The sequence below is a fragment of the Cherax quadricarinatus genome, chromosome 68, assembly GCF_038502225.1.
Source record: "Cherax quadricarinatus isolate ZL_2023a chromosome 68, ASM3850222v1, whole genome shotgun sequence".
In the NCBI taxonomy this organism is placed as follows: Eukaryota; Metazoa; Arthropoda; class Malacostraca; order Decapoda; family Parastacidae; genus Cherax; species Cherax quadricarinatus.
In genome coordinates, this window is record NC_091359.1 from 19,817,460 (window position 1) to 19,842,590 (window position 25,131).

The 25,131-nt window shown below is 42.0% G+C and overlaps 1 protein-coding gene across 2 annotated transcripts in view; it reads right to left on the bottom strand.

Moving 5' to 3' along the window:
* Positions 1–25,131, bottom strand: part of LOC128697701 (retinoid-inducible serine carboxypeptidase) — a 119,640-nt gene that overhangs the window by 48,810 nt on the left and 45,699 nt on the right. For both annotated transcript variants that reach the window (XM_070099756.1, XM_070099755.1), the window contains exon 3: positions 22,598–22,738. In XM_070099756.1, coding sequence (XP_069955857.1) covers positions 22,598–22,738 — 141 coding nt within the window. The remainder of the gene's footprint in view (positions 1–22,597; positions 22,739–25,131) is intronic.

Below are 25,131 nucleotides of genomic sequence, written 5' to 3' on the forward strand. Positions count from 1 at the left end.
GCAAGGGCTGACTGATGTAAATGTTGTAGCATACGAATATGAATGTCGTCGGGCCCAGCTGCCGATGATCGACAAGCTGAGAGTGTTGCCTCCAGTTCTTGAAGTGTAAAAGGCACATTATACTGTTCTTCTCTGAGAGAAGAAAAGTCCAAGGGTGCTAACTCTCTGGCAGACTTTGAGGAAAGAAATGAGGGGCATAGATGGAGTCCCTGAGAAATACGGACCAGATGATTGCCAATTTCATTGGCAACATCTAGTGGGTTTGCTATATCAACACCGGCAACCCGCAGAACAGGAGCCGGGTCAGGAGAATATTTACCACTCAGTTTTCGTACTTTTTTCCAGACTGCACTCGTAGAGGAAGCAGAGGTGATGGTGGAGACAATCTTGCCAGCAAGTGCGTTTAGCGTCACGGATGACACGGCGAGCGATCGCACGCTTCTGTTTAAAATCAAGGAGTCGCTCTGTGGTTCTATTGTACCGGTACCTGCCCCATGCAGCGCGTTTCAAACGTACTGCACGAGCACAAGCAGGAGACCACCAAGGCACGCATTTCTGAGAATGCCTGCCCGAAGTTTGGGGTATAGAATGAGAAGCTGCGGTGAAAATGGAGGACGAGAAGAGGTGTAAAAGCTCATCGATGGAGGACGAAGAAGGAACCTCTTTAAAAACAGTCAGGTGTGAGTAAAGGTTCCAATTTGCCCGATTAAATTGCCAGCGTGGGGTGCGAAGAGGTGGCGAATATGAAGGGGAAGTAAGAATGATTGGGAAATGATCACTGTCATGTAAGTCCGGGAGAACAGACCAAGTGAAGTCTAATGCGGCGGAGGAAGAGCAAACTGAGAGATCGATGCAAGAGAGAGTATGAGTCCGAGGATCAAAATGGGTGTGAGTACCTGTATTTAAAACATGGAGGGGGTGGGTGGCAAGAAAAGCCTCTAACTGAATTCCACGGGAATCACAGTGAGACCCCCCCCCAGAGGAAATGGTGGGCATTAAAATCACCAAGTAACAGAATCGGTGGCGGTAATGACGAAACAAGGAAGGCAAAATCCGGAATAGATAATGCCCGAGAAGGAGAGAGATATAAAGAACAGAGCGTATACCACCTATGTAAGTGGATACGGGCTGCTGTGTAATGCAGCGAAGTATGAACAAATAGCTGATGGTACGGAATATCAGTGCGGAGAAGAAGGGCACTTTCATTAAAGGTCCCATCAGGAAAAGGATCTGAAGAATACAATAAATTATAGCCTGAGATGTGAGAAATAACAGCAGAGTGTAATTTTGGTTCCTGTAAGCAAACACCAACAGGGGCAAACTGGGAGAGTAACATCTGAAGCTCACCCCGATTACCCCTGAGGCCGCGTATATTCCACTGTAAAAAGGCCATGATTGGCAATGATAAAGATACTTGAAATCCGCAGGTAAGGGTTCCTACGGACTAGAAGGGTTAGAAAAGTCCACATGCGGAGGCAGTGGAAAATGTTCAAGCAGCGAAGGAACGGTGCGCTGTGAAGAAAGGAGTTGCGCAGATGGAGCAGAGGAGAGAGAAAGAGCGGAAGGTGGATCAGTGTCCATTGATGGTTTGGTCTCTGCAATATATTCAGAGATTGCTTCAAGTGTTTCGGAATTCAGAGATGTCGTATGGGAGACAATATTGGGAATGGTAGGGGGAGGATGAGTAAAGATTGGAACTGTATTGGACTGTACCAAGGTAGGGGGGGGGGCGAAAGGGTGGAGGGAACTGGAGAAGCGTGGCAGGGGACAGAAGAGACAGGAACCTGGGAGGTGGCAGAAGAGGAAGAAACTTGGGAGGGAACAGGGGAGGAAGGTACATTACGAGGAGGAGGGTGAACCTCTGCACTTGTAACTGAGCCAGTGAGAGGGGAAGAACTAGGGACAGAGACAGGGAGGGTAAAATGAGGAGGTGGAAGATGGGTAGGAGGTGTTACCGGACCTTTTTTTGACTTTTGAGAAGTAGAGGGACGATTGGGAAGAGGTGTCGTACGAGGTCTCGTCGATACTGAGGCTTGTAAGAGAGAACTCGAAGAAGCGAGATTAGACTGAGGCATTGAAGTAGGGACGTCTGAGCCGAGGACAGCAAAAGGATTAGATACAGGAGTGATTATGGGAGAGGTAACCACAGAAGTGGGTGTAGAAGATGGGATACCAGAAGTGGGGGGACGTTTTGAAACACGGGAATAAGAAACACGTGGGAGTCTCCCTTGGAGGCGGAGATGAGAAACTGCCATGGCATAAGGGAGACCTTCTGTCTCTTTGAGGTAACGGATTTCCCGCTCGTTTAAATAGACCTGACAACGGCGAGAGTACGAAGGGTGAGCCTCATGACAGTTAAGGCAAGAGGGAGATCGATTGCAAGACGTATTAGAATGGTCATCGGCACCACAGACTGGGCATTCGGCAATGGATCTGCAATATTTCGCTGGATGGCCAAATCGCCAGCAATTTCTACACTGTTGTGGTGTAGGGATCACCTTTCGAACTTGTAACCGATGTCCTGCTATATAAACTGAGGATGGGAGTTCTCGGCTGTCAAAAGTTAAAGGAGCCACATTGCTAGGGTATCGTCTCCGCCCACGGGCAGGAAGAACGTAAGTGTCTACCTTGAGGATTGGGAGATCTTGGAGTTCCAGCTGTTCTAGAATGTCGGTGCCACATGTCTGGAAATTTTGTTGAACTATGGTATGGGGCAGAATGACGGTACCACTACAAGAATTGAGGGAATGATGTTTTTCAAGGGTGACAGGAACAGTATCTATATGGGAAAGACGAGAGAGCTCACGAGCCTGGGTAGCATTCTGTACGGTAATGATGCGCGTACCGCTCTTAAGAGCATGAAAAGAAATATCTTTACCAACATGGCGTAGGAGTGCCTTGCCAATACTATGGTCAGAAAGATAGGCAGTAGAGGAAGTTGGTCGTAAAGTGAAGAATTTAGTCCACTGTTCAGTCTGAAACTGAGCGTGGAAAGGTAGTGAAGGACGTGTCGATCGTTTCTGAGAAGAACGAGAAGGTGAAGGTGGAGAAGTATCATCAGCAGGTAATTGTCGTTGACGTTTAGGCGTGGGACCAGAGTTGGTCCGACGTGGAACGGGTCGGCGATTTGAAAATTGCCGCACCGTAGAGGGAGAGGCCGGAAGCATAGTCAGAGGAGAGCGAAGGTCTGATAAATCGAAGGAGTCAGTCGAGGCCTCAGTACCTGAAGCGGGTGAGGAAACAGCACCGGCAATAGGTACAGAGGCATGAGGAATGTCTGAAGAGTGGTCCAAAGACGAGGCGGGGTCAGAACGGGGTGCGGTATCAAGAAGGGGCCCGGGGGGACCAGGTTCATGGACTAGGGCTGCCATGGTTAGGTTACTTCTTTCTTTTTGTTTTTAAGAAAAAAAAAGAAAGAAAAGAAAATAAAAATAAAAAAAAGAAAAAAAAAGGGGGGACCGGGGAGGGATAGTTCCTAGGAGGAATGAAAGGGCCAGAAATCTCCCTCCGTGCCCAAGAGGACCTCAGCACCGCAAGTAGCGCAGATGCAGCATGGAACCCGTGCCATACCCTACCCATCATGCTAGTAAACTAACAATCCGGGATAGCAACCTCACATCTGCCGAGCTACCTCGGTGGACAAAAGAGAGGGCGGCCGGATATCCGCCACAAAGCATACCTCCTTCGGCCACCACCCCCGGAATCCGAAAGGTGGCTTCCAGAGATACACTCGTCGCCCGAAAGACACCCAAAGCTACTCCGGGATACCGGAGAGGGATCGGGACATCCCCAGGCGATCCAGATTCCACGGCAAACTACGCCACCGCTAAGAACCTCAACGGAATGGGATGGACCCCGGTATCCTTTCTCCTACCCAGGAACTAGCGCGCCTGTGGGAGAAATCCCAAAGGACAAAAAGAGGAAGGGCAAAAGGGAGGAGTGGGGAGGAGGAGGAGGAAAGGAAAAAGGGGAGGATGGGATAGGGGAGGGGAGATTGGGGGGTAATTAGGTTCGGTCTGAGGAAGAAGACCGATAGGTCTAATTCCTCAGACCAAGAGCCTCTTCACCACGCCAAGGAGCCCCCCCTTGAAGAGGAAATTTGGTGGAAAACTGACAGAATTATGCTCTCGTGAATTTAGCAACCTCGGCGATATTTACAAATCAGCGATTTCGCCCACTTTGAGCCCTATTTTCGGCTAATTCCGTTGTTCCAGTTGACCAAACTCATAGCTATTTCTTTAGAACTCCATTGTTTCTATCGATTAAGTACATGAAACTGCCCATTTACCGATTTCAACTACCCAATAATGTGGTCAGAAATTTGCAATTTGGCCAATTTCACGAAAATTAAAAAAATATGACAATTTCAAAATAAGGTCCAGAATGAACAATGCAGACATTCCTGGCTCTAAAATAACATTTTCTTTGTTCATCAGTCATGTCTCCAGGCCCCTCTGATATTACTCTTGCTTTCTATTTTGAATTTTTATTCAAACCAAAAATAGAAGACTTATTATTATGCAGACTACTGCAATACTGTAATAATTGTATAAATGACATCAACCCATTCATGACTGCATATTAGAATGGCTAGTTGGACATTTATTGGACAATGACATCATTTGTTTACTTTTGAACATTGGCAAAAATCAAACATTTCCCCTAATTTGAGCTCCATTTCCAGGTTCTTTTTATAGCAATATCAATCAAAATCACCTCTATTTCTATAATGTCTTCCATTCTATCAAATGAGACCAAGAAAGCGAGAATACAACCATAAATACTATACGAAAATAGACCACAAAGTCGGCATTTTAATTAAAGAAAACGGTCAGTTTTTTTTTCTCATTATGCACTGCATGCTGCAGGATTTTTTTTATATGGTGCACACTGACCATACAGACCCATTCTCTCACATGTGCACCTACCAGCTTTCTCCTGCTTGATTTGAAGCCGCTAGAATTTATGAGTATATATACGTCGAACACAGTATGTACATGTACCTCGTAAGACGTATATATACGGCCGCGGCAGTCAAAGGGTTAATAAAGTTGAGAAGTATTCTCCTGTTCGGTTTATGGTCCTTAAACGTTCTCATTGCTAAACATTAATCACTGGGCATGCATTAGTGGCATAACTGGAGTTTACTCCCCCCCATCCCCCACCCTTGGATTTCATGGGGGTGACACCAACCCTAGCAACGCCACTGGGTAGGACTTTTTGGCGAGGAGTTCGGAGTGCAGCTGTCATTCAGATAATAATAGTGGTAGGCATACTGGAAAGAATGCCAAGAGTCACACACCTTTACTTGCCACTCCTGGATCTGCAGGCAACCTCTAGTAGTACTTCTGCCATCAAATAACCCCCTCAGATGACCACTATCACTTGAGGAGTCACCAGACATGGAAGCTATGTTAGAATAGGACTAATGAGGATTCTCTTTCCTTCTGTGTAATGGCTGGAAATATCCCCACTAACAAGGCCAATAGGAGAGGGAGGGTTGAGAAGTATTTATAGTTCATCCAAGGAAGGAAAGAAGAGGTCAAATTCCTTGGCTCAAGAAACCCTTTCCCACAAGGGATCTTACCCTATGAACAAGAATGGTAACACGTATATCGATTATTGGAAAAATAAACACAAATGCAGTACGGTAGTATCCATCTATCCATGGGGGATAAGTTCCAAGACCTACTGTGGATAACTGAAACCGTAGATAGAAGTGAACCCTATACGTAAGTAATTTTTCCTTAACCCCTTGACTGTCGAAACCCCTCATCCTGAAGTGTCTCCTGGCGTCTAAAAACATTTGAAAACAAAAAAAAAATTCTTATGAAAATGTTAAGATTATTTTTCTGATTGTTTTATTAAAAAAAAAAAAAAATTGCCATCAGTACTTACGGAGATATAGAAGCATGAAGTTGGCAGAAAATGAGCCAAGTATGGGAACAGCGGCGATGGCTGCTCACCTGGTAAACTTTGGTTTACTTGTATTCGAAGGTTTCTTGTTTTTTTTCACTTTTATTTTTTCACATAACTTATGTGGCCTGTGAGACCAAAGTATGTGCAATGTTCATATACACATTCATTGAATGTAACACAATTATAGCAAAAACACTAGTATCATATTGTTTACAAAACTTTTTTTACACAAATAATACAAAAAATTGTTTCTTACAATTGTTCTATAATATATATACAGATGTACAATCACTGGACACTTTTCTAGAAGTGCTGCAGCTTGTGGAATTCTTTGAAACATGGGTGTATGCACAATGGTGTTTTACACTCCTCACACATAAAACGAGTGTCTCTGCATTTTTGTAGGCGTTTTGTGGTATGTGCACAGACATAACCCCTCTTCTGAGCATTTTTCTTGAAAGCAGTAGCAGGCAGTGGTATGGGGTAGTGCTCACCAGGCCTCAGACAAGAGGGCGTGTGTTGATAATTTCGTGGGAGCTGGTCTATTGCAAGTGTTGTTCCTTGGTACTTGAATATTATTTGTCTGATAACTGACAAATAAAATTCACCATATTTGGGTTTGTTGTTGGTCTTCAACTTATACATATTATGAGCATTCAGCATGGAAATGTCAAGAAGACGGAAAAAGAGTTTTATGTACCACTTATAACTCTTGCGAACACAGTCAGCAAACCCAATCTGCATGTCACATTTGTCCACGAAGTGCATATTGAGGTTGTAATCCATCACAGCTGCAGGTTTTACAATGGGTTCATTGCTCTCTCTATTCTGCTCGCCACTGTCTACCATTTTGTGTCGGTGAACTGATGTCAACAGTGACAACACGTTTGTCATGCCACCGAAATGCCATGATGTCATTGGCAGCAAACACCTGAACATCACCTCTACGAGTGCCAGCGTCGAACCTGGGCATATGTTTACGTTTTCCATGCACTGTGCCACACACGTCATGTTCACTCGCAAGAAATCACCGAGTAAAGGGCTTGTGTACCAGTTGTCAGTATATAAAATATGCCCCTTACCAAGATATGGTTCCATCATTGTTCTAACCACATCACCTGAGATACCCAGTAACTTCCTGGAATCTTGCAATGTTTTACTGCCAGTGTACACAATTATATCCAAAACCAGACCACTTTTGCAATCACACAGTACAAATAACTTTATACCAAAGCATTTCCTCTTGCTTGGTATGTACTGCTTGAATCAGAATCTGCCTTTGAACAAAATCAAAGACTCATCAATAACAAGCTTCCTGAAGGGATAAAAATACATACAGCACTTTTATTTCAGGTACATAAACACATTTCTGATCTTATATAACCTGTCACTTTTGTCAGGCCTTGTTTAGTCTGAAAAGTGTAGCATATGTAACAGTAGCACAAATCCATTCACTGGTATAATGTCACTGAAAGCTGGGGTTGAAATCAGGTGGTCTGTCGACCAGTATGCATTGACACTGTGCTTATACACGTGGCATAAGCATTACTGTGGCAAAGAACAGATACATCTCTGCCACAGTTGTGTCCTTCCACTGATGTAGGCGAGATCTTGGTGAAAGAACTGTGTTTGCCAAGGTGCACTCAAAGTATGTATTGCTTTCCCTGACAATAATGTCAATCAGGGGTTCATCGAAGAATAACTGAAAGCATTCCGGTTCAGTAGCATTGTTCCCAAGTGTACATGATGGCTGTATTCCACTTTGTGTTTCATCAAAGTCGTGTGGACTGGGAACAGAATTGTCACCTTGCTGCCAATCCCAGATGTGGTCTGTTGGTGGGTTCTGGATATTGAAAGGTGGTTGTGGGAGTGTGGGGATGGTTGAGGCTGGTTGTGGTTGTGCCGAGTTAGCAGCGTCAGTAACAGCGTGGCCCGCTGCTGGTGCCACATGACTCATGCCACCACCATCTGCTGCCTCACTCACATCATTCATACCCATTGTAACAATATCGTCATCTTCACTATCAGTTCATGGTGTAGGATCACGGGATGTACTCCGAGATTTACTCCTTCCCCTTGGAACAACATACAATACACTACCAGAACGCATGCTACGTCATATATACTGCCGCTTCACTGGAGAATATTCACCCTAACTGTCGCTGCTAGAACTGCTTTCAGAAGCTTTGAAATCACTATCACCATCACTTTCACTGCTCACATCTGAGTCTTGTACATGGGCAAGTAGTTTCCTCTTTCATCCTGGTACAGATGAATGAATGAGACTGCCCAACACCAGATGTGGAAGGTTGTGGGTCATCTGGATTTTCATCACCAATTACATTATCCTGGGCGCTGCTTTCGGTCACACCCACTCCAAAAACCATGAAATTCACTTTCACTGGCACTTCCATCACTGTTAGAGCTATCACTTGGGAACAAAAGATCTCCAATCCGCCAAGAAGTGAGGTACTTCTTACCGTGAGGCATGGTGAAAATGGACTACCAAGATGGCATTCCCACAATGCACCACTTAGTCCCCGATTTTTTTCACAGGGTGCACACCCACCACTCAGACCCATTCTCTCTCATGTAGGCCTACCAGTTTTCTCCCACTTGATTTGAAGCCGCTAGAATTTATGAATATATAAATACGTCAAACATGGTGGCTCGTAAGACGTATATATACGACGAAACAGTCAAAGGGTTAACATACATACCTATGATAAACTTTAATTGATAAATTATGCAAAAAAAAGCATGGGAAGCATTTCATGGCTTCTCTTTGGCACTGAAGACTTACACAGGATGGGCAAGCATGGCTTCTCTTTGGCTTTGAAGACTTACACAGTATGGGCAAGAATGCCCATCCTGTGCAAGTCTGCCTCAAATACAACCTACGCAACATTCTCCACCTGACTCTCCACACTATATACCCTCATGTACTCCTTACCCAGGCAAGTCTGTTTGTAACTTGATATACTCCAATGTGTGGGCAAAACATAGTCAATAAAGGATTGCATTACACTGCATTTGTGTTTATTTCCATTATGTTGGAATTTCATACCTTTTATCTCCAGTATCAAATTATTAATTATAAATGCTCCAATTATTTCCCTAGAATTTCTTACATAAAAATATTAATTTAACTGGTACAGTACTGTACATCAAGCTAAATGCAAGTTGCAAATCTGAAGGAAGAAATTATATAAAACCATTATGCAACACTGTTTAAACTAGTGATTAGCTCACCCATATTCCATAAATTAATTATGATCTAGCAGTTACGGTGGTACCTCGGTATATCTCCTTAATCCGTTCCAGGACCAGGATGTATACCAAACAAATTTTTCCATAAGAAATATGTATAGGGAAAACAATCCATTCCCACGAAAAAAATACTATTGTTATTGGCATATTATACATTGATGGGGTTGTATAAAATAATTTAAACACTGCTTAATACTAAAATGTGTAATTTAAACACTACTTAATACTACAATGCATACAAACACAAAAGAATTACATGAAATAAATGCAAATTTAATCTCGCTTTACTTTGCCTATACAGAACACTATACTCTAATATAAACCCTCCTCTCAAACTCGTCCCTGATAACTATAACAGAACACAACCATAATACCAGAGACAGTTCACTCTTCAATATTCCCCGTGTTCGTCTCTCACTATATTGTGCTGATGAATGCTCACCCACTTATTACTTTGAAATTAGGATGTCTCTCTTATTTCAGTGTTTAAAATAGTAGTAGACTGTAATACAGTACATCATAATGTAAATTGTTGCATTGTAATACTAAATTTCATTGTTTTAAATAGTACATCACACTGTAAATTGTTTTAAATTGTTACATTGTAATACTGTAATCTTTAACTAATTTAATAATGTAATAAGTCTCTACTAGACTTTTCAAAACTATGTAGTATCACCTGATGTAATATTCAATTCTCCTGTACTCACCATCTCATCTAATGACCATATGAACTATGCATTATTGCCTTACCATTCTTAAGTTAATTTTTAAGTTTGCCCAAAATGCTCTGCATACAAAGGGGCTTTTGGCATGTATGCCCAACTATTATATTCCTCAGTACAACCATGTAATTTGTCAAAATAAAAATCTTAATTTTAATCTTACTTGGAGAGTGCTGAGAATGGAGGAGGAGGAGGAGGAAGAGGAGGAGATGTTATTGTTTGGAAGGAGTGTCCCCTTCTCTTTTCTGTCTCTTTTCTTTGTCGCTTGGCTCTTCTCATTAACCTTCATAGAACTCATGGTTAATGAATTTACTAAAAATTTATATGAAAAAGCACAAAATCACATGAAAATTCACAGAGTTACAGCACCGGTTGTTCACCGAATGGTAGCAACGGGCGTACCAACGTTAGTGGACAGTCGTGGCTTTGTCTCGAGAGAGAGGTAAACAAGGGTAGCACGCAGTGTAGAGATTCATTTTGACCCATACAAGCTCTAGCATATGAGTCGTATTCCAAACAAAGGTTGTATACCAAGCAAAAATATTTGCGTCCAAACAGGACATATACCAAGTTGGATTTATTCCAAAGCAGATGTATACTGAGGTACCACTGTATTTACTAATACTGTAGACTATGCCACACTAAATCCTGCTACTTATATCATATATATATATACAGTGGACCCCCGCATACCGGACGCCTTGCATAACGGACAATCCGCATACCGGACGCTTTGATCGCTAAAATTTTGCCTCGCATACCGCCCAAAAACCCGCTCAGCGCCCTTCGTCCGAGACGCGACCAATGTGCGGCCTGAGCCAGCCTCATATGTTCCGCCGGTGGCATTGTTTACCAGCCAGCCTCCGCGGTAACATTCAAGCATACAATCGGAATATTTCGTATTATTACAGTGTTTTCGGTGCTGTTTCTGGAAAATAAGTGACCATGGGCCCCAAGAAAGCTTCTAGTTCCAACCCTACAGCAATAAGGGTTAGAATTCCAATAGAGATGAAGAAAGAGATCATTGATAAGTATGAAAGTGGAGTGCGTATCACCGACCTGGTCAGGTTGTACAAGAAACCCAAATCAACCATCTCTACTATTGTGGGCAACAGAAAGGCAATCAAGGAAGCTGTTCTTGCCAAAGGTTTAACTGTGTTTTCGAAACAGAGATCGCAAGTGATGGAAGATGTTGAGAGAGACTTATTGGTGTGGATAAATGAAAAACAGCTAGCAGGAGATAGCGTTTCTCAAGCTATCATAAGCGAAAAGGCTAGGAAGTTGCATGAGGATTTAATTAAAAAAAGGCCTGCAACTAGTGATGATGTGAGTGAATTTAAGGCCAGCAAAGGTTGGTTTGAGAGATTTAAGAAGTGTAGTGGCATACATAGTGTGATAAGGCATGGTGAGGCTGCCAGTTCGGACCACAAAGCGGCTGAAAAATATGTGCAGGAATTCAAGGAGTACATAGAAACTGAAGGACTGAAACCTGAACAAGTGTTTAATTGTGATGAAACAGGCCTGTTTTGGAAGAAAATGCCAAGCAGGACCTACATTACTCAGGAAGAAAAGGCACTCCCAGGACATAAGCCTATGAAAGACGGGCTTACTTCGTTGATGTGTTCCAATGCTAGTGGTGATTGCAAAGTTAAGCCTTTATTAGTGTATCACTCTGAAACTCCCAAAGCGTTCAGGCAAAAGAATGTCCTCAAGGATAATTTGTGTGTGCTGTGGAGGGCAAACAGTAAGGCATGGGTCACTAGGGACTTTTTCTATAACTGGTTACACCATGCATTTGCCCCCAATGTGAAAGATTACCTAACTGAAAAGAAATTAGAACTTAAGTGCCTCCTGGTGTTAGACAATGCCCCTGGTCATCCTACAGACGTGGCAGAGCGACTTTATGGGGACATGAGCTTCATTAAGGTGAAGTTTTTGCCTCCTAATACCACTCCTCTCCTGCAGCCCATGGACCAGCAGGTTATTGCAAACTTCAAAAAACTGTACACAAAAGCTCTGTTTGAAAGGTGCTTTGTAGTGACCTCAGAAACTCAACTGACTAAGAGAGTTTTGGAGAGATCACTTTAATATCCTCAATTGTATAAACCTTATAGGTAAGGCTTGGGAGGGAGTGACTAAGAAGACCTTGAACTCTGCTTGGAAGAAACTGTGGCCAGAATGTGTAGACAAAAGGGATTTTGAAGGGTTTGAGGCTAACCCTGAGAGGAGTATACCAGTTGAGGAATCAATTGTGGCATTGGGGAAGTCCTTGGGGGTTGGAGGTTAGTGGGGAGGATGTGGAAGAGTTGGTGGAGGACGACAATGAAGAACTAACCACTGATGAGCTGATAGATCAACTTCAAGAGCAAGAGGCCAGACCTGAGGAAACTGGTTCAAAGGAGGGGAGAGAGAAATTGAAGGAATTGCCTTCTACAAAGATTAAGGAAATGTGTGCAAAATGGCTTGAAGTGCAAACCTTTTTTGATGAAAATCACCCTCACACAGCTATTGCAAGCCGTGTTGGCAACCTGTACACTGACAATGTTGTGAAACACTTTAGGGAAGTCATAAAGGAACGAGAGGTACAGGCCACTATGGACAGATATGTTGTGCGAAAGAAGTCCAGTAAGCTGGTCCTAGTGGCATTAAAAGAAGAAGGGAAGTAACCCCAGAAAAGGACTCGACACCTCAAGTCTTAATGGAAGGGGATTCCCCTTCTAAACACTAACACTCTCTCTCCCCTCCTCCCATCCCATCAATCATCACCAGATCTTCAATAAAAGTAAGTGTCATGTAATTGTGCATGCCTTTTTCAGTTTGTGTGTATTAAAATTAACATTTCATGTGGTAAAAATTTTTTTTTTCATACTTTTGGGTGTCTTGCACGGATTAATTTGATTTCCATTATTTCTTATGGGGAAAATTAATTCGCATACCGAACATTTCGCATAACAGCCAGCCCTCTTGCACGGATTAAGGTCGCTATGCGGGGGGTCCACTGTATGTATGTATGTATGTATATATATATGTATATATATATGTATATATATGTATATATATGTATATGTATATGTGTGTATATATATATATATATATTATATATATATATATTATATATATATATATATATATATATATATATATATATATATATATATATATATATATATATATATATATATATATATATATATATATATATATATATATATATATATATATATATAATGGAATATCACTGGGACAACAGTGGGCATAGACTCGCCAAAACGGGGCAGATGAAGACTGGAGAAATGTTGCTTAACGAATCATGATTTCTGCTGCAACACGAGAGAAAATGCTACAACGTATACTGCCAGACACATCATCTAAAGGGTACAAGACACAGACCAGCCAGACTATGGGAAACGAAAGAGGAGCCATAACCTCTCCAGCGAAAGAGGTTTTTTAGTGCCAGGAAGGAAAAAAGACTGGCAAGAAATGACAGAAATCTTACACCAACTGAAAACATTTCTGGAGCAGAGGCACAATCATTGGCCTCTACTCCAGAATATAAAACCAGTATATAAAAACCAGTTAAATTCCATCAATAAAGCGATATTTATCTTTGCAAACATACAGGGTCTAAGCCGTCAACAAACAACAAAATTCCTTACATCAAAGGACTGCTCATGGAGTCAAATGCAATGTTTGCAGCTTTCAGAGACCCACATAAAGGATCATTCTGACAACGAAATATGGATCCCAGGTTATAACCTAATCAGATGCAACAGACTAAACAGGCAACAAGGTGAGGGGGGGGGGGATGTTGGCCTGTACATCACAGAGTCGCTCACTTGCTCAGAACTACTAAACATTTCACATGATGTAGTTGAAATTTTGACAGTAAAGATTGAAAACCAAAACCTTGTCATTGTGGTTGTATACAAGCCTCCAGATGTAACTTCCCAGCAATTCCAGGAACATCTTTTGAAACCTGACCACTGTCTGGAAAATCTCCCAACTCCTGCCCCAAACATTTTGCTACTGGGAGAGTTCAACTTGAGACACCTAAAATGGAGGAGTGTAGCAAATAATATTTTAGCAGAGATCACCCCAGGAGGCAGTCAGATGAAAATTCTCTCTCACACACACACACACACACACACACACACACACACACACACACACACACACACACCCATGGGTCCCGAAACATGGAAAGCCAAGATGATGGATGTGGTACTGGAAAACCTCATGCATCAACATGTTAGACACTACCAGAGAGAGAGGAGAGGATGAACCAGCAAGGCTGGACCTTGTATTCACCATGAGTAGTTCGGACATCGAGGGTATCATGTATGAAAGGCCCCTGGGAGCTAGTGATCATGTGGTTCTGTGCTTCGACTACATAGTTCAGCTCCAAGTGGAGAGAGCAGCAGGAATAGGCTGGGAAAAACCAAACTACAAAAGGGGGAACTACTCAGGCATGAGGAACTTCCTTCAAGACATTCAGTGGGAGAGGGAACTGACAGGAAAACCAGTACAAGAAATGATGGACTATGTAGCAACAAAATGCAAGGAGGCAGAGGAGAGGTTTGTTCCCAAGGGAAACAGAAATAATGAGAAGAACAGAACGAGTCCTTGGTTCACCCAAAGGTGTAGGGAGGCAAAAACTAGGTGTACTAGAGAATGGAAAAGGTACAGAAGACAGAGAACTCAGGAAAATAAAGAAATCAGCCGAAGAGCCAGAAACGAATATGCACAGATAAGAAGGGAGGCTCAGAGACAATATGAAAATGACATAGCATCAAAAGTAAAGACTGACCCGAAGCTGTTGTACAGCCACATCAGGAGGAAAACAACAGTCAAGGACCAGGTAACCAGACTGAGGAAGGGTGATGGGGAATTCACAAGAAACGACCGAGAGGTTTGTCAGGAGCTCAACACAAGATTTAAAGAGGTATTTACAGTGGAAACCAGTAGGACTCCAAGAAATCAGAACTGGGGGGCACACCAGCAAGTGCTGGATGAGGTACATATAACCAAGGAGGAGGTGAAGAAGCTGCTATGCGAAATTGACACCTCAAAGGCGGTGGGACCAGACAACATCTCTCCGTGGGCCCTTAAAGAGGGAGCAGAGATATTGTGTGAGCCATTAACAAAGATCTTCAACACATCATTTGAAACTGGGCAACTCCCTGAGGTATGGAAAATGGCAAATGTAGTCCCAATTTTTAAAAAGGGAGACAGACATGAGGCACTAAACTACAGACCTGTATCACTAACGTGTATAGTATGCAAGGTCATGGAGAAGATCATCAGGAGGAGAGTGGTGGGGCACCTGGAAAGAAACAAGTGTATAATTGACAACCAGCACGGTTTCAGAGAAGGAAAATCCTGTGTCACAAACCTACTAGAGTTTTATGACAAGGTGACAGAAGACAAGAGAGAGGGGTGGATCGACTGCATATTTTTGGACTGCAAGAAGGCCTTCGACACAGTTCCTCACAAGAGGTTACTGCAAAAGCTAGAGGATCAGGCACACATAACAGGAAAGGCACTGCAATGGATCAGAGAATATCTGACAGGGAGGCAACAACGAGTCATGGTACGCGACAAGGTGTCAGAGTGGGCGCCTGTGACAAGCGGGGTTCCACAGGGGTCAGTCCTAGGACCTGTTCTGTTCTTGGTATATGTGAACGACATAACGGAAGGGATAGACTCAGAAGTGTCCTTGTTTGCAGATGATGCGAAGTTAATGAGAAGAATCAAATCGGACGAGGATCAGGCAGGACTACAAAGAGACCTGGACAGGCTACAAGCCTGGTCCAGCAACTGGCTCCTTGAATTTAACCCTGCCAAATGCAAAGTCATGAAGATTGGGGAAGGGCAAAGAAGACCGCAGACACAATATAGTTTAGATGGCCAAAGACTGCAAACCTCACTCAAGGAAAAAGATCTGGGGGTGAGTATAACACCGAGCATATCTCCTGAGGCACACATCAATCAGATAACTGCTGCAGCATACGGGCGCCTGGCAAACCTACAGATAGCGTTCCGATACCTCAGTAAGGATTCGTTTAAGACTCTGTATACCATCTACGTCAGGCCCATACTGGAGTATGCAGCACCAGTTTGGAATCCACACCTAGTCAAGCACGTCAAGAAATTAGAGAAAGTGCAAAGGTTTGCAACAAGACTAGTCCCAGAGCTACGGGGATTGTCCTACGAAGAAAGGTTGAGGGAAATCGGCCTGACGACACTGGAGGACAGGAGGGTCAGGGGAGACATGATAACGACATATAAAATACTGCGCGGAATAGACAAGGTGGACAAAGACGGGATGTTCCAGAGATGGGACACAGACACAAGAGGTCACAATTGGAAGTTGAAGACTCAGATGAATCAAAGGGATGTTAGGAAGTATTTCTTCAGTCATAGAGTAGTCAGGCCATGGAATAGCCTAGAAAGGGATGTAGTGGAGGCAGGAACCATACATAGTTTTAAGGCGAGGTATGATAGAGCTCATGGGGCAGGGAGAGAGAGGACCTAGTAGCAATCAGCGAAGAGGCGGGGCCAGGAGCTGTGACTCGACCCCTGCAACCACAAATAGGCGAGTACAAATAGGCGAGTACACACACTATTAAGTCTCTGCACCAAATTCACTTTAAACCAGCAAATATTACAGCCTACAAGACTAGAAAATATGCTGGACCTCATCTTCAAGAAAAATAGTAGGTCTAAGCAATTATAGGCCTGTTAGTATATTTTTTTTATTATTATCACACTGGCCGATTCCCACCAAGGCAGGGTGGCCCGAAAAAGAAAAACTTTCGCCAGTTAGTATACTCAGTATAATATCCAAAATTCTAGAGAGGGCAGTGTACTGTCAAGTAGTTAAGTACCTAAATGACAACAACATTCTACAGATCGATGGCACTAACATCCCATATCGTAAAAATCTTTGAAAAGGTTCTAAGGAACAAGATCGCCAACACCTAGATACCCATCAATTACACAACCCAGGGCAACACGCATTTAGAGCAGGTTGCTCCTGTTTGTCCCAGCTACTGGACCACCATGACAAGGTCCTGGATGCTATAGACTCTATAGTTTATCCTCTATAGTATAGAGGATAAACGAAATGCATATGTAGTATACACAGACTTTGCAAAAGCCTTCGACAAGTGTGACCACAGTGTAATAGTGCACAAAATGTGTAATAAAGGAATAACAGGAAATGTTGTTAGAGGGATCTATAATAGTAAACCAAGTAAAGATTGAGGCAGCTATGGTGAAAAGGTCTGTTCCACAAGGCACAATACTCGCTCCCATCCTATTCCTCATATCTAACAGACAGAGATGTAAGCCATAACTCCATGTCTTTCTTTGAGGATGACACCCGAATTGCCATGACAGTGTCCTCCATCAACGACACTGCAAGATTCCAAGCGGACATCAACCAAATCTTCGAATGGGCCACTCAAAACAATATGAAGTTCAATGAAGAGAAATTTCAACTACTCAGATATAGAAAACAACATCCTTATTGCTAAACATAATGTGGGAAAATTCCTGGGTCTACACCTTGACAGCAACCTGAAATTCAACACCCATATCCAACACACAACAAAAGAAGTATCCAAAACAATTGGCATCCTTTCAAAGATACACAATGTACCACAGACAGCCCTACTTACACCATACTATTCAATGATCTACCCCTACCTCAAGTATGCAATCTGTGCCTGGGACTCCACAACGACAAATCACCCAAAGCCAATAATTGTTTTTTTTCAACAAACCGACCGTATATCCCACCAAGGCAGGGTGGCCCAAAAAGAAAAACAAAAGTTTCTTTTTAAATTTAGTAATCCATACAGGAGAAGGGGTTACTAGCCCCTTGCTCCCGGCATTTAAGTCTCCTCTTACAACTCACATAGCTTACAGAGGAAGAATTCTGTTCCACTTCCCCATGGAGATAAATAAACAGGAACAAGAACTAGAAAGAAAGAAGAAAATCCAGAGGGGTGTGTAATATATATACACACCCCTCTGGGTTTTCTTCTTCTTTCTTTCTAGTTCTTGTTCCTGTTTATTTCCTCTTATCTCCATGGGGAAGTGGAACAGAATTCTTCCTCTAAGCTATGCGTGTTGTAAGAGGCGACTAAAATGCCGGGAGCAAGGGGCTAGTAACCCCTTCTCCTGTATATATTACTAAATGTAAAAGGAGAAACTTTCGTTTTTCCTTTTGGGCCACCCCGCCTCGGTGGGATATGGCTGGTGTGTTGAAAGAAAGATATACAGTGGACCCCCGCATAACGATATTAATCGGTTCCTGAGAGCTCATTGTTATGCGAAATTATCGTTATGCGAATGAATTTTCCCCATAAGAAATAATGGAAACCAAATTAATCCGTGCAAGACACCCCAAAGTATGAAAAAAAAAAATTTTTACCACATGAAATATTAATTTTAATACACACAAACTGAAAAAGGCATGCACAGTTACATGACACTTACCTTTATTGAAGATCTGGTGATGACTGATGGGATGGGAGGAGGAGAGAGTCTTAGTGTCTAGAAGGGGAATCCCTTTCCATTAAGACTTGAGGTGTCAAGTCCTTTTCTGGGGTTACTTCCCTTCTTTTAATGCCACTAGGACCAGCTTCAGAGTCACTGGACTTCTGTCGCACAACATATCTGTCCATAGTGGCCTGTACCTCTCGTTCCTTTATGACTTCCCTAAAGTGTTTCACAACAGTGTCAGTGTAATAGTCACCAGTACGGCTTGCAATAGCTGTGTTAGGGCGATTGTCATCAAAAAAGGTTTGCACTTTAAGACGCATCCCACACATTTCCTTAATCTTTGAAGTAGGCAACTTCTTCAATTTCTCTCTCCCCTCCTCCGGACCAGTTTCCTCAGGTCTGGCCTCTTGCTGTTGAAGTTGATCTAGCAGCTCATCAGTGGTTAGTTCTTCATTGTCCTCCTCCACCAACTCTTCCACATCATCCCCACTAACCTCCATCCCCAAGGACTTTCCCAATGCCACAATGGATTCCTCAACTGGCATACTCCTCTCAGGGTTAGCCTGAAACCCTTCAAAATCCCTTTGGTCTACACATTCTGGCCACAGTTTCTTCCAAGCAGAGTTCAAGGTCCTCTTAGTCACTCCCTCCCAAGCCTTACCTACAAGGTTTACACAATTGAGGATATTAAAGTGATCTCTCCAAAACTCTCTTAGAGTCAATCGAGTTTCTGAGGTCACTACAAAGCACCTTTCAAACAGAGCTTTTGTGTACAGTTTTTTAAAGTTTGCAATAACCTGCTGGTCCATGGGCTGCAGGAGAGGAGTGGTATTAGGAGACAAAAACTTCACCTTAATGAAGCTCATGTCCCCATAAAGTTGCTCTGCCATGTCTGTAGGATGACCAGGGGCATTGTATAACACCAGGAGGCACTTAAGGTCTAATTTCTTTTCAGTTAGGTAATCTTTCACATTGGAGGCAAATGCATGGTGTAACCAGTCATAGAAAAAGTCTCTAGTGACCCATGCCTTACTGTTTGCCCTCCACAGCACACACAAATTAGCCTTGAGGATATTTTTTTGCCTGAACGCTCTGGGAGTTTCTGAGTGATACACTAATAAAGACTTCACTTTGCAATCACCACTAGCATTGGAACACATCAACAGAGTAAGCCTGTCTTTCGTAGGCTTATGTCCTGGGAGTGTCTTTTCCTCCTGAGTAATGTAGGTCCTGCTTGGCATTTTCTTCCAAAACAGGCCTGTTTCATCACAATTAAACACTTGTTCAGGTTTCAGTCCTTCACTGTCTATGTACTCCTTGAATTCCTGCACATATTTTTCAGCTGCTTTGTGGTCCAAACTGGCAGCCTCACCATGCCTTATCACACTATGTATGCCACTACGCTTCTTAAATCTCTCAAACCAACCTTTGCTGGCCTTAAATTCACTCGCATCATCACTAGTTGCAGGCATTTTTTTAATTAAATCCTCATGCAACTTCCTAGCCTTTTCACTTATGATCACTTGAGAGATGCTATCTCCTGCTATCTGTTTTTCATTTATCCATACCAATAAGATTGTCTCAACATCTTCCATCACTTGCGATCTCTGTTTCGAAAACACAGTTGAACCTTTGGCAAGAACAGCTTCCTTGATTGCAGTTTTGTTGCCCACAATAGTAGCGATGGTTGGTTGGGGTTTATTATACAACCTGGCCAGCTCGGAGACACGCACTCCACTTTCATACTTAGCAATGATCTCTTTCTTCATCTCTATAGTAATTCTCACCCTTATTGCTGTAGGGTTGGCACTAGAAGCTTTCTTGGGGCCCATGGTCACTTATTTTGCAGATAAAATCACCAAAAACACTGTAATAATACGAAATGTTCCGATTGTATGCTTGGATGTTACCGCGGAGGCTGGCTGGTAAACAATGCCACCGGCGGAACATGTGAGGCTGGCTCAGGCCACACATTCGACGCGTCTCGGACAAACAGCGTTGAGCGGGTTTTTTAGCGGTATGCGAGGCAAAATCTTAGCGATAAAATGTATCGGTATGCGGATTTAACGTTATGTAATGCCAACGGTATGCGGGGGTCCACTGTATATAATCTTTCTTTCTTTCAACACACCGGCCATATCCCACCGAGGTGGGGTGGCCCAAAAGGAAAAACGAAAGTTTCTCCTATTACATTTAGTAATATATACAGGAGAAGGGGTTACTAGCCCCTTGCTCCGGCATTTTAGTCGCCTCTTACAACACGCATGGCTTACGGAGGAAGAATTCTGTTCCACTTCCCCATGGAGGTAAGAGGAAATAAACAAGAACAAGAACTAGAAAGAAAATAGAAGAAAACTCAAAGGGGTGTATATATATATATATATATATATATATATATGCTTGTACATATATGTGTAGTGTGACTTAAGTGTAAGTAGAAGTACCAAGACGTACCTGAAATCCTGCACGTTTATGAGACAGATAAAAAAGACACCAGCAATCCTACCATCATGTAAAACAAAGCCAATAATAACCCAACAAAAAGCTGCAGTGCGAATGATCACACAATCCACAGCTAGATAACATCTCCCCCCCACTTTTCAAAGATCTAAATCTACTCACAATACAAAGCATTCACTCGTACTACTGTGCAAACTACATTTACAGAACAATAAATTTCAATAAAAATCCTGACCTGAAGCACTTTCTTGACAGTTGTAATAGGTTCCATGGACACAATACTAGACAAAAATCTCTGACATTCGCCGTCTTGAGTTAAATTTTTCCAAAAACTCAATGTATATAGAAGGACCCAAAATCTGGAACTCTGCCAGAAATCTCCAGAACCACTGACTCAGCTAGCATTTTTAAAACTACAGTTAAACACTTTGTCCTTAACCTATCCCAGCTCATCAGTAATAAATATGTAAAAAACCTATATAGTACATGCATTTGCTCAATATCATGAACATAGGTAAATCATTATAATCAATAGATGTTTACTTTCAATATCTGTAATCATCTCAAATATAATGTTAATTATACCATTAAAGCCATATACCATGAGCTAATAGAATATTCAGTTTTCTTGTATTCACTGTAACTCGCCTAATGACCACATGCACAATTTTGCACTGTTATTGCCTTATTAACCTTAAGTTTGCCTGAAATGATCCGCATATAAAGGGGCTTTTGGCATATACACCCAATTGTTATACTCTTTTGTACAAACAAGTATCATGCTAAAATAAAAATTATTACTGTTATTATTAATTAAAACTGTATCGGGGTATACAACAAATTCTAACCATACAATAGAGTGAAAAAGTAATGTGAAGGACCTGGGAGTGATAATGTCAGAGGATCTCACCTTCAAAGACAACAATGTATCTACCCCATCAGTTAGAAAAATGATAGGATGGATAATGAAAACCTTCAAAACTAGGGATGCCAAGCCCATGATAATTCTCTTCAAATTGCTTGTTCTCTCTCTAGACTGGAATACTGTTGCACACCAACTGCTCCCTTCAAAATAGGCAAAACTGCTGACCTGTAGTGTACAAAGAATTTTCACGGCACTCATATGTACAATAAAGCACCTAAATTACTGGGAACAGTTGAAGTCCCTTGATTTGTATTCCCTGGAATGCAGGCGAGAGATATACATGATAATATACACTTGGAATATCTTAGAGGGATTAGTACCAAACTTGCACACGAAAATCACTCCCTATGAAAGCAAAAGACTCGGCAGGAGATACAACATTCCGCCAATGAAAAGCAGGGGTGCCACGAGTACACCAAGAGACAACACAGTAAGTGTCAGGGGACCCAAGACTGTTCAACTGCCTCCCAGCATGTATAAGGGGGATTACCAATAGACCCCTGGCTGTATTCAAGAAGGCACAGGACAGGCACCTAAAGTCAGTACCTGACCAGCCAGGCTGTGGTTTGTACATCAGTTTGCATGCGGCCAGCAGTAACAGCCTGGTTGATCAGACCGATCCACCACGAGGCCTGGTCTCAGACTGGGCCGCGGGGGTGTTGACCCCAGAAACCCTCTCCAGGTATACTCCAGGTATGCAAGTGGTGGGGCCAGAATTTGGTGTACACCACTGGGATCTGGTGGAAAAACAAAACTCTGACACTGTTATTAGTTATTTACCACTCACTTTTGCAAGAAATCCTTTCATGAATGCCACAAGATCATTAGCAATAACAGTGTTGTTGGATGCTAGAAGTGCTGGATCTTCCACAAAGCTGTAACCAGTACCCACTGGGTTATCCACAAACAGTAAATTCACTTGTTTTACCTGAAAGATAAGAAAAATCAGTATATATACTTAGTATTCCTTTACAGTACAGTCCAGTATCTTAAGAACATTACACTACTCTCTCATTAAATGTATCATATCTTGGTTCATGATCTGCTAGAACCAGTTAGTTTTTCCCACTAACTGGTTCTAGCTTCATTGCTGTTATTAATACTACTCTACATCAAATGCAACAACTTGACATGTAGTGTACTACTTTCTTAGTGTCCCACAATATACTTAATTCCTACCAGTGTGGTTTCTGCCATATAAAAGTACAAATAATGCATTTATAAAAATGCTTGACCTAATTACTCAAACCCACACTATTTGCAGATGACACTACATACGTCTTCTCCCACCCGAGCCCAGTCACGCTAGCCAATACTGTAAATACCGAATTACAGAAAATATCTACCTGGATGAGGACTAACAAACTTACACTAAACATTGACAAAACCTACTTCATTCAGTTTGGTAACAGAGCTACAGATGTCCCTCTTAACATAATGATAAACGGATCACCTATCACAAAGCTAACAGAGGGAAAATTCTTAGGAATCCACCTTGATAATAGACTCAAATTTCATACACATATACAACAAATTTCTAAAAAAATTTCCAAGACTGTAGGCATACTATCGAAGATACGGTACTATGCTCCACAGTCAGCCCTCCTGGCCCTATATCACTCACTTATTTACCCCTATCTCACCTATGGAATTTGTGCATGGGGCTCAACAACAATTAACCATCTCAGACCACTAATTACCCAACAAAAGGCTGCAGTTAGAATGATAACAAATTCTCACTACAGGCAGCACACTCCACCAATATTCAATACACTAAACCTACTCACCATACAAAACATCCATACTTATTACTGCACCTATTACATACATAGAACACTTAACTCTGATATTAACCCTCCCCTCAAACATCTCCTTGCCAACCTCAACAGAACACATGACCATAACACAAGGCACAGATCACTCTTTGATGTTCCTCGTGTCCATCTCACACTATGCAAAAACTCAATGCACATAAAAGGCCCTAAAATCTGGAATTCATTACCTGTAAATATAAAAGAAACACTACCTGTTTATAAATTCAAGTCTCTTCTCAAAGATCACTTACTCACCCAAAACCAAATAAATACTGAATAACTCAACCTTATAAATTGTATATCTTAAATGTTTCTCACAATTATATCACATAAATGTTAAACCTAAAACCCAATCTAACTTTACTATTTTTTTAAATAAACTACCTAACAGAATTCTCCATACGACTGAATGTACAATAATACATGCAACCATATGACCTGTCTTTGTAATACTCACTTGTACTTTATAGTAATCTGTTTACATTAATGTTTTATCACTGATTTCATCATTGCTTAGTTAATCTTAAGTTAATTTTAAGCCAGCCCGTAATGCTATGCATAGTATAAGTGGCTTTGGCATGCTGCTCTTATCTGTATTTTTTTTTGTACCTCTGTATGTGTGCACAAATTGTAATAAATAAAAAAAATAAATAAATAAATATATGCAGCTCTTGAAAATCAAAGATTCAATGGGCCTCTTAAGAACATAAGAAAGAAGGAACACTGCAGCAGGCCCACTGACCCATGCAAAGCAGGTCCATGTCCCCCCCAGAGTAGCCCAATGACCCACCCAGCATGGCACAAGACCCAGCAGCACAAGCTAATCAGGTCCAACTCACACCCACTCATGTATTTATCTAACCTATTTTTAAAGCTACACAACGTTTTAGCCTCAATAACTGTACCCGGGAGTTTGTTCCACTCATCCACAACTATTACCAAATCAGTGCTTTCCTATATCCTTCCTGAATCTGAATTTGTTCCAACTTGAAACCATTGCTATGAGTCCTGTCTTGGCTGGAAATTTTCAGCATGCTATTTACATCCCCTTTATTTATTCCAGTTTTCCATTTATACACCTCGATCATATCCCCCCTAATTCTACGCCTTTTGAGAGAGTGCAGATTCAGGGCCCTCAGTCTGTCCTCATAGGGAAGATTTCTGATACAAGGGATCATCTTTGTTATCCTCCTCTATGTTTTCCAGAGCATTTATATTCATTCTGTAATACGGTGACCAGAACTGAGCAACAGTCTAAATGAGGCCTAACCAAGGATATAGTATAGAGTTGAAGAACAACCTGAGGACCTCAAGGACCATAACATTGTATCAATCGCATCTGCTAGAAAAATGACAGGATGGATAATGAGAACCTTCAAAACTAGGGAGGCCAAGCCCATGATGACACTCTTCAGGTCACTTGTTCTATCTAGGCTGGAATATTGCTGCACACTAACAGCACCTTTCAAGGCAGGTGAAATTGCCGACCTAGAAAATGTACAGAGAA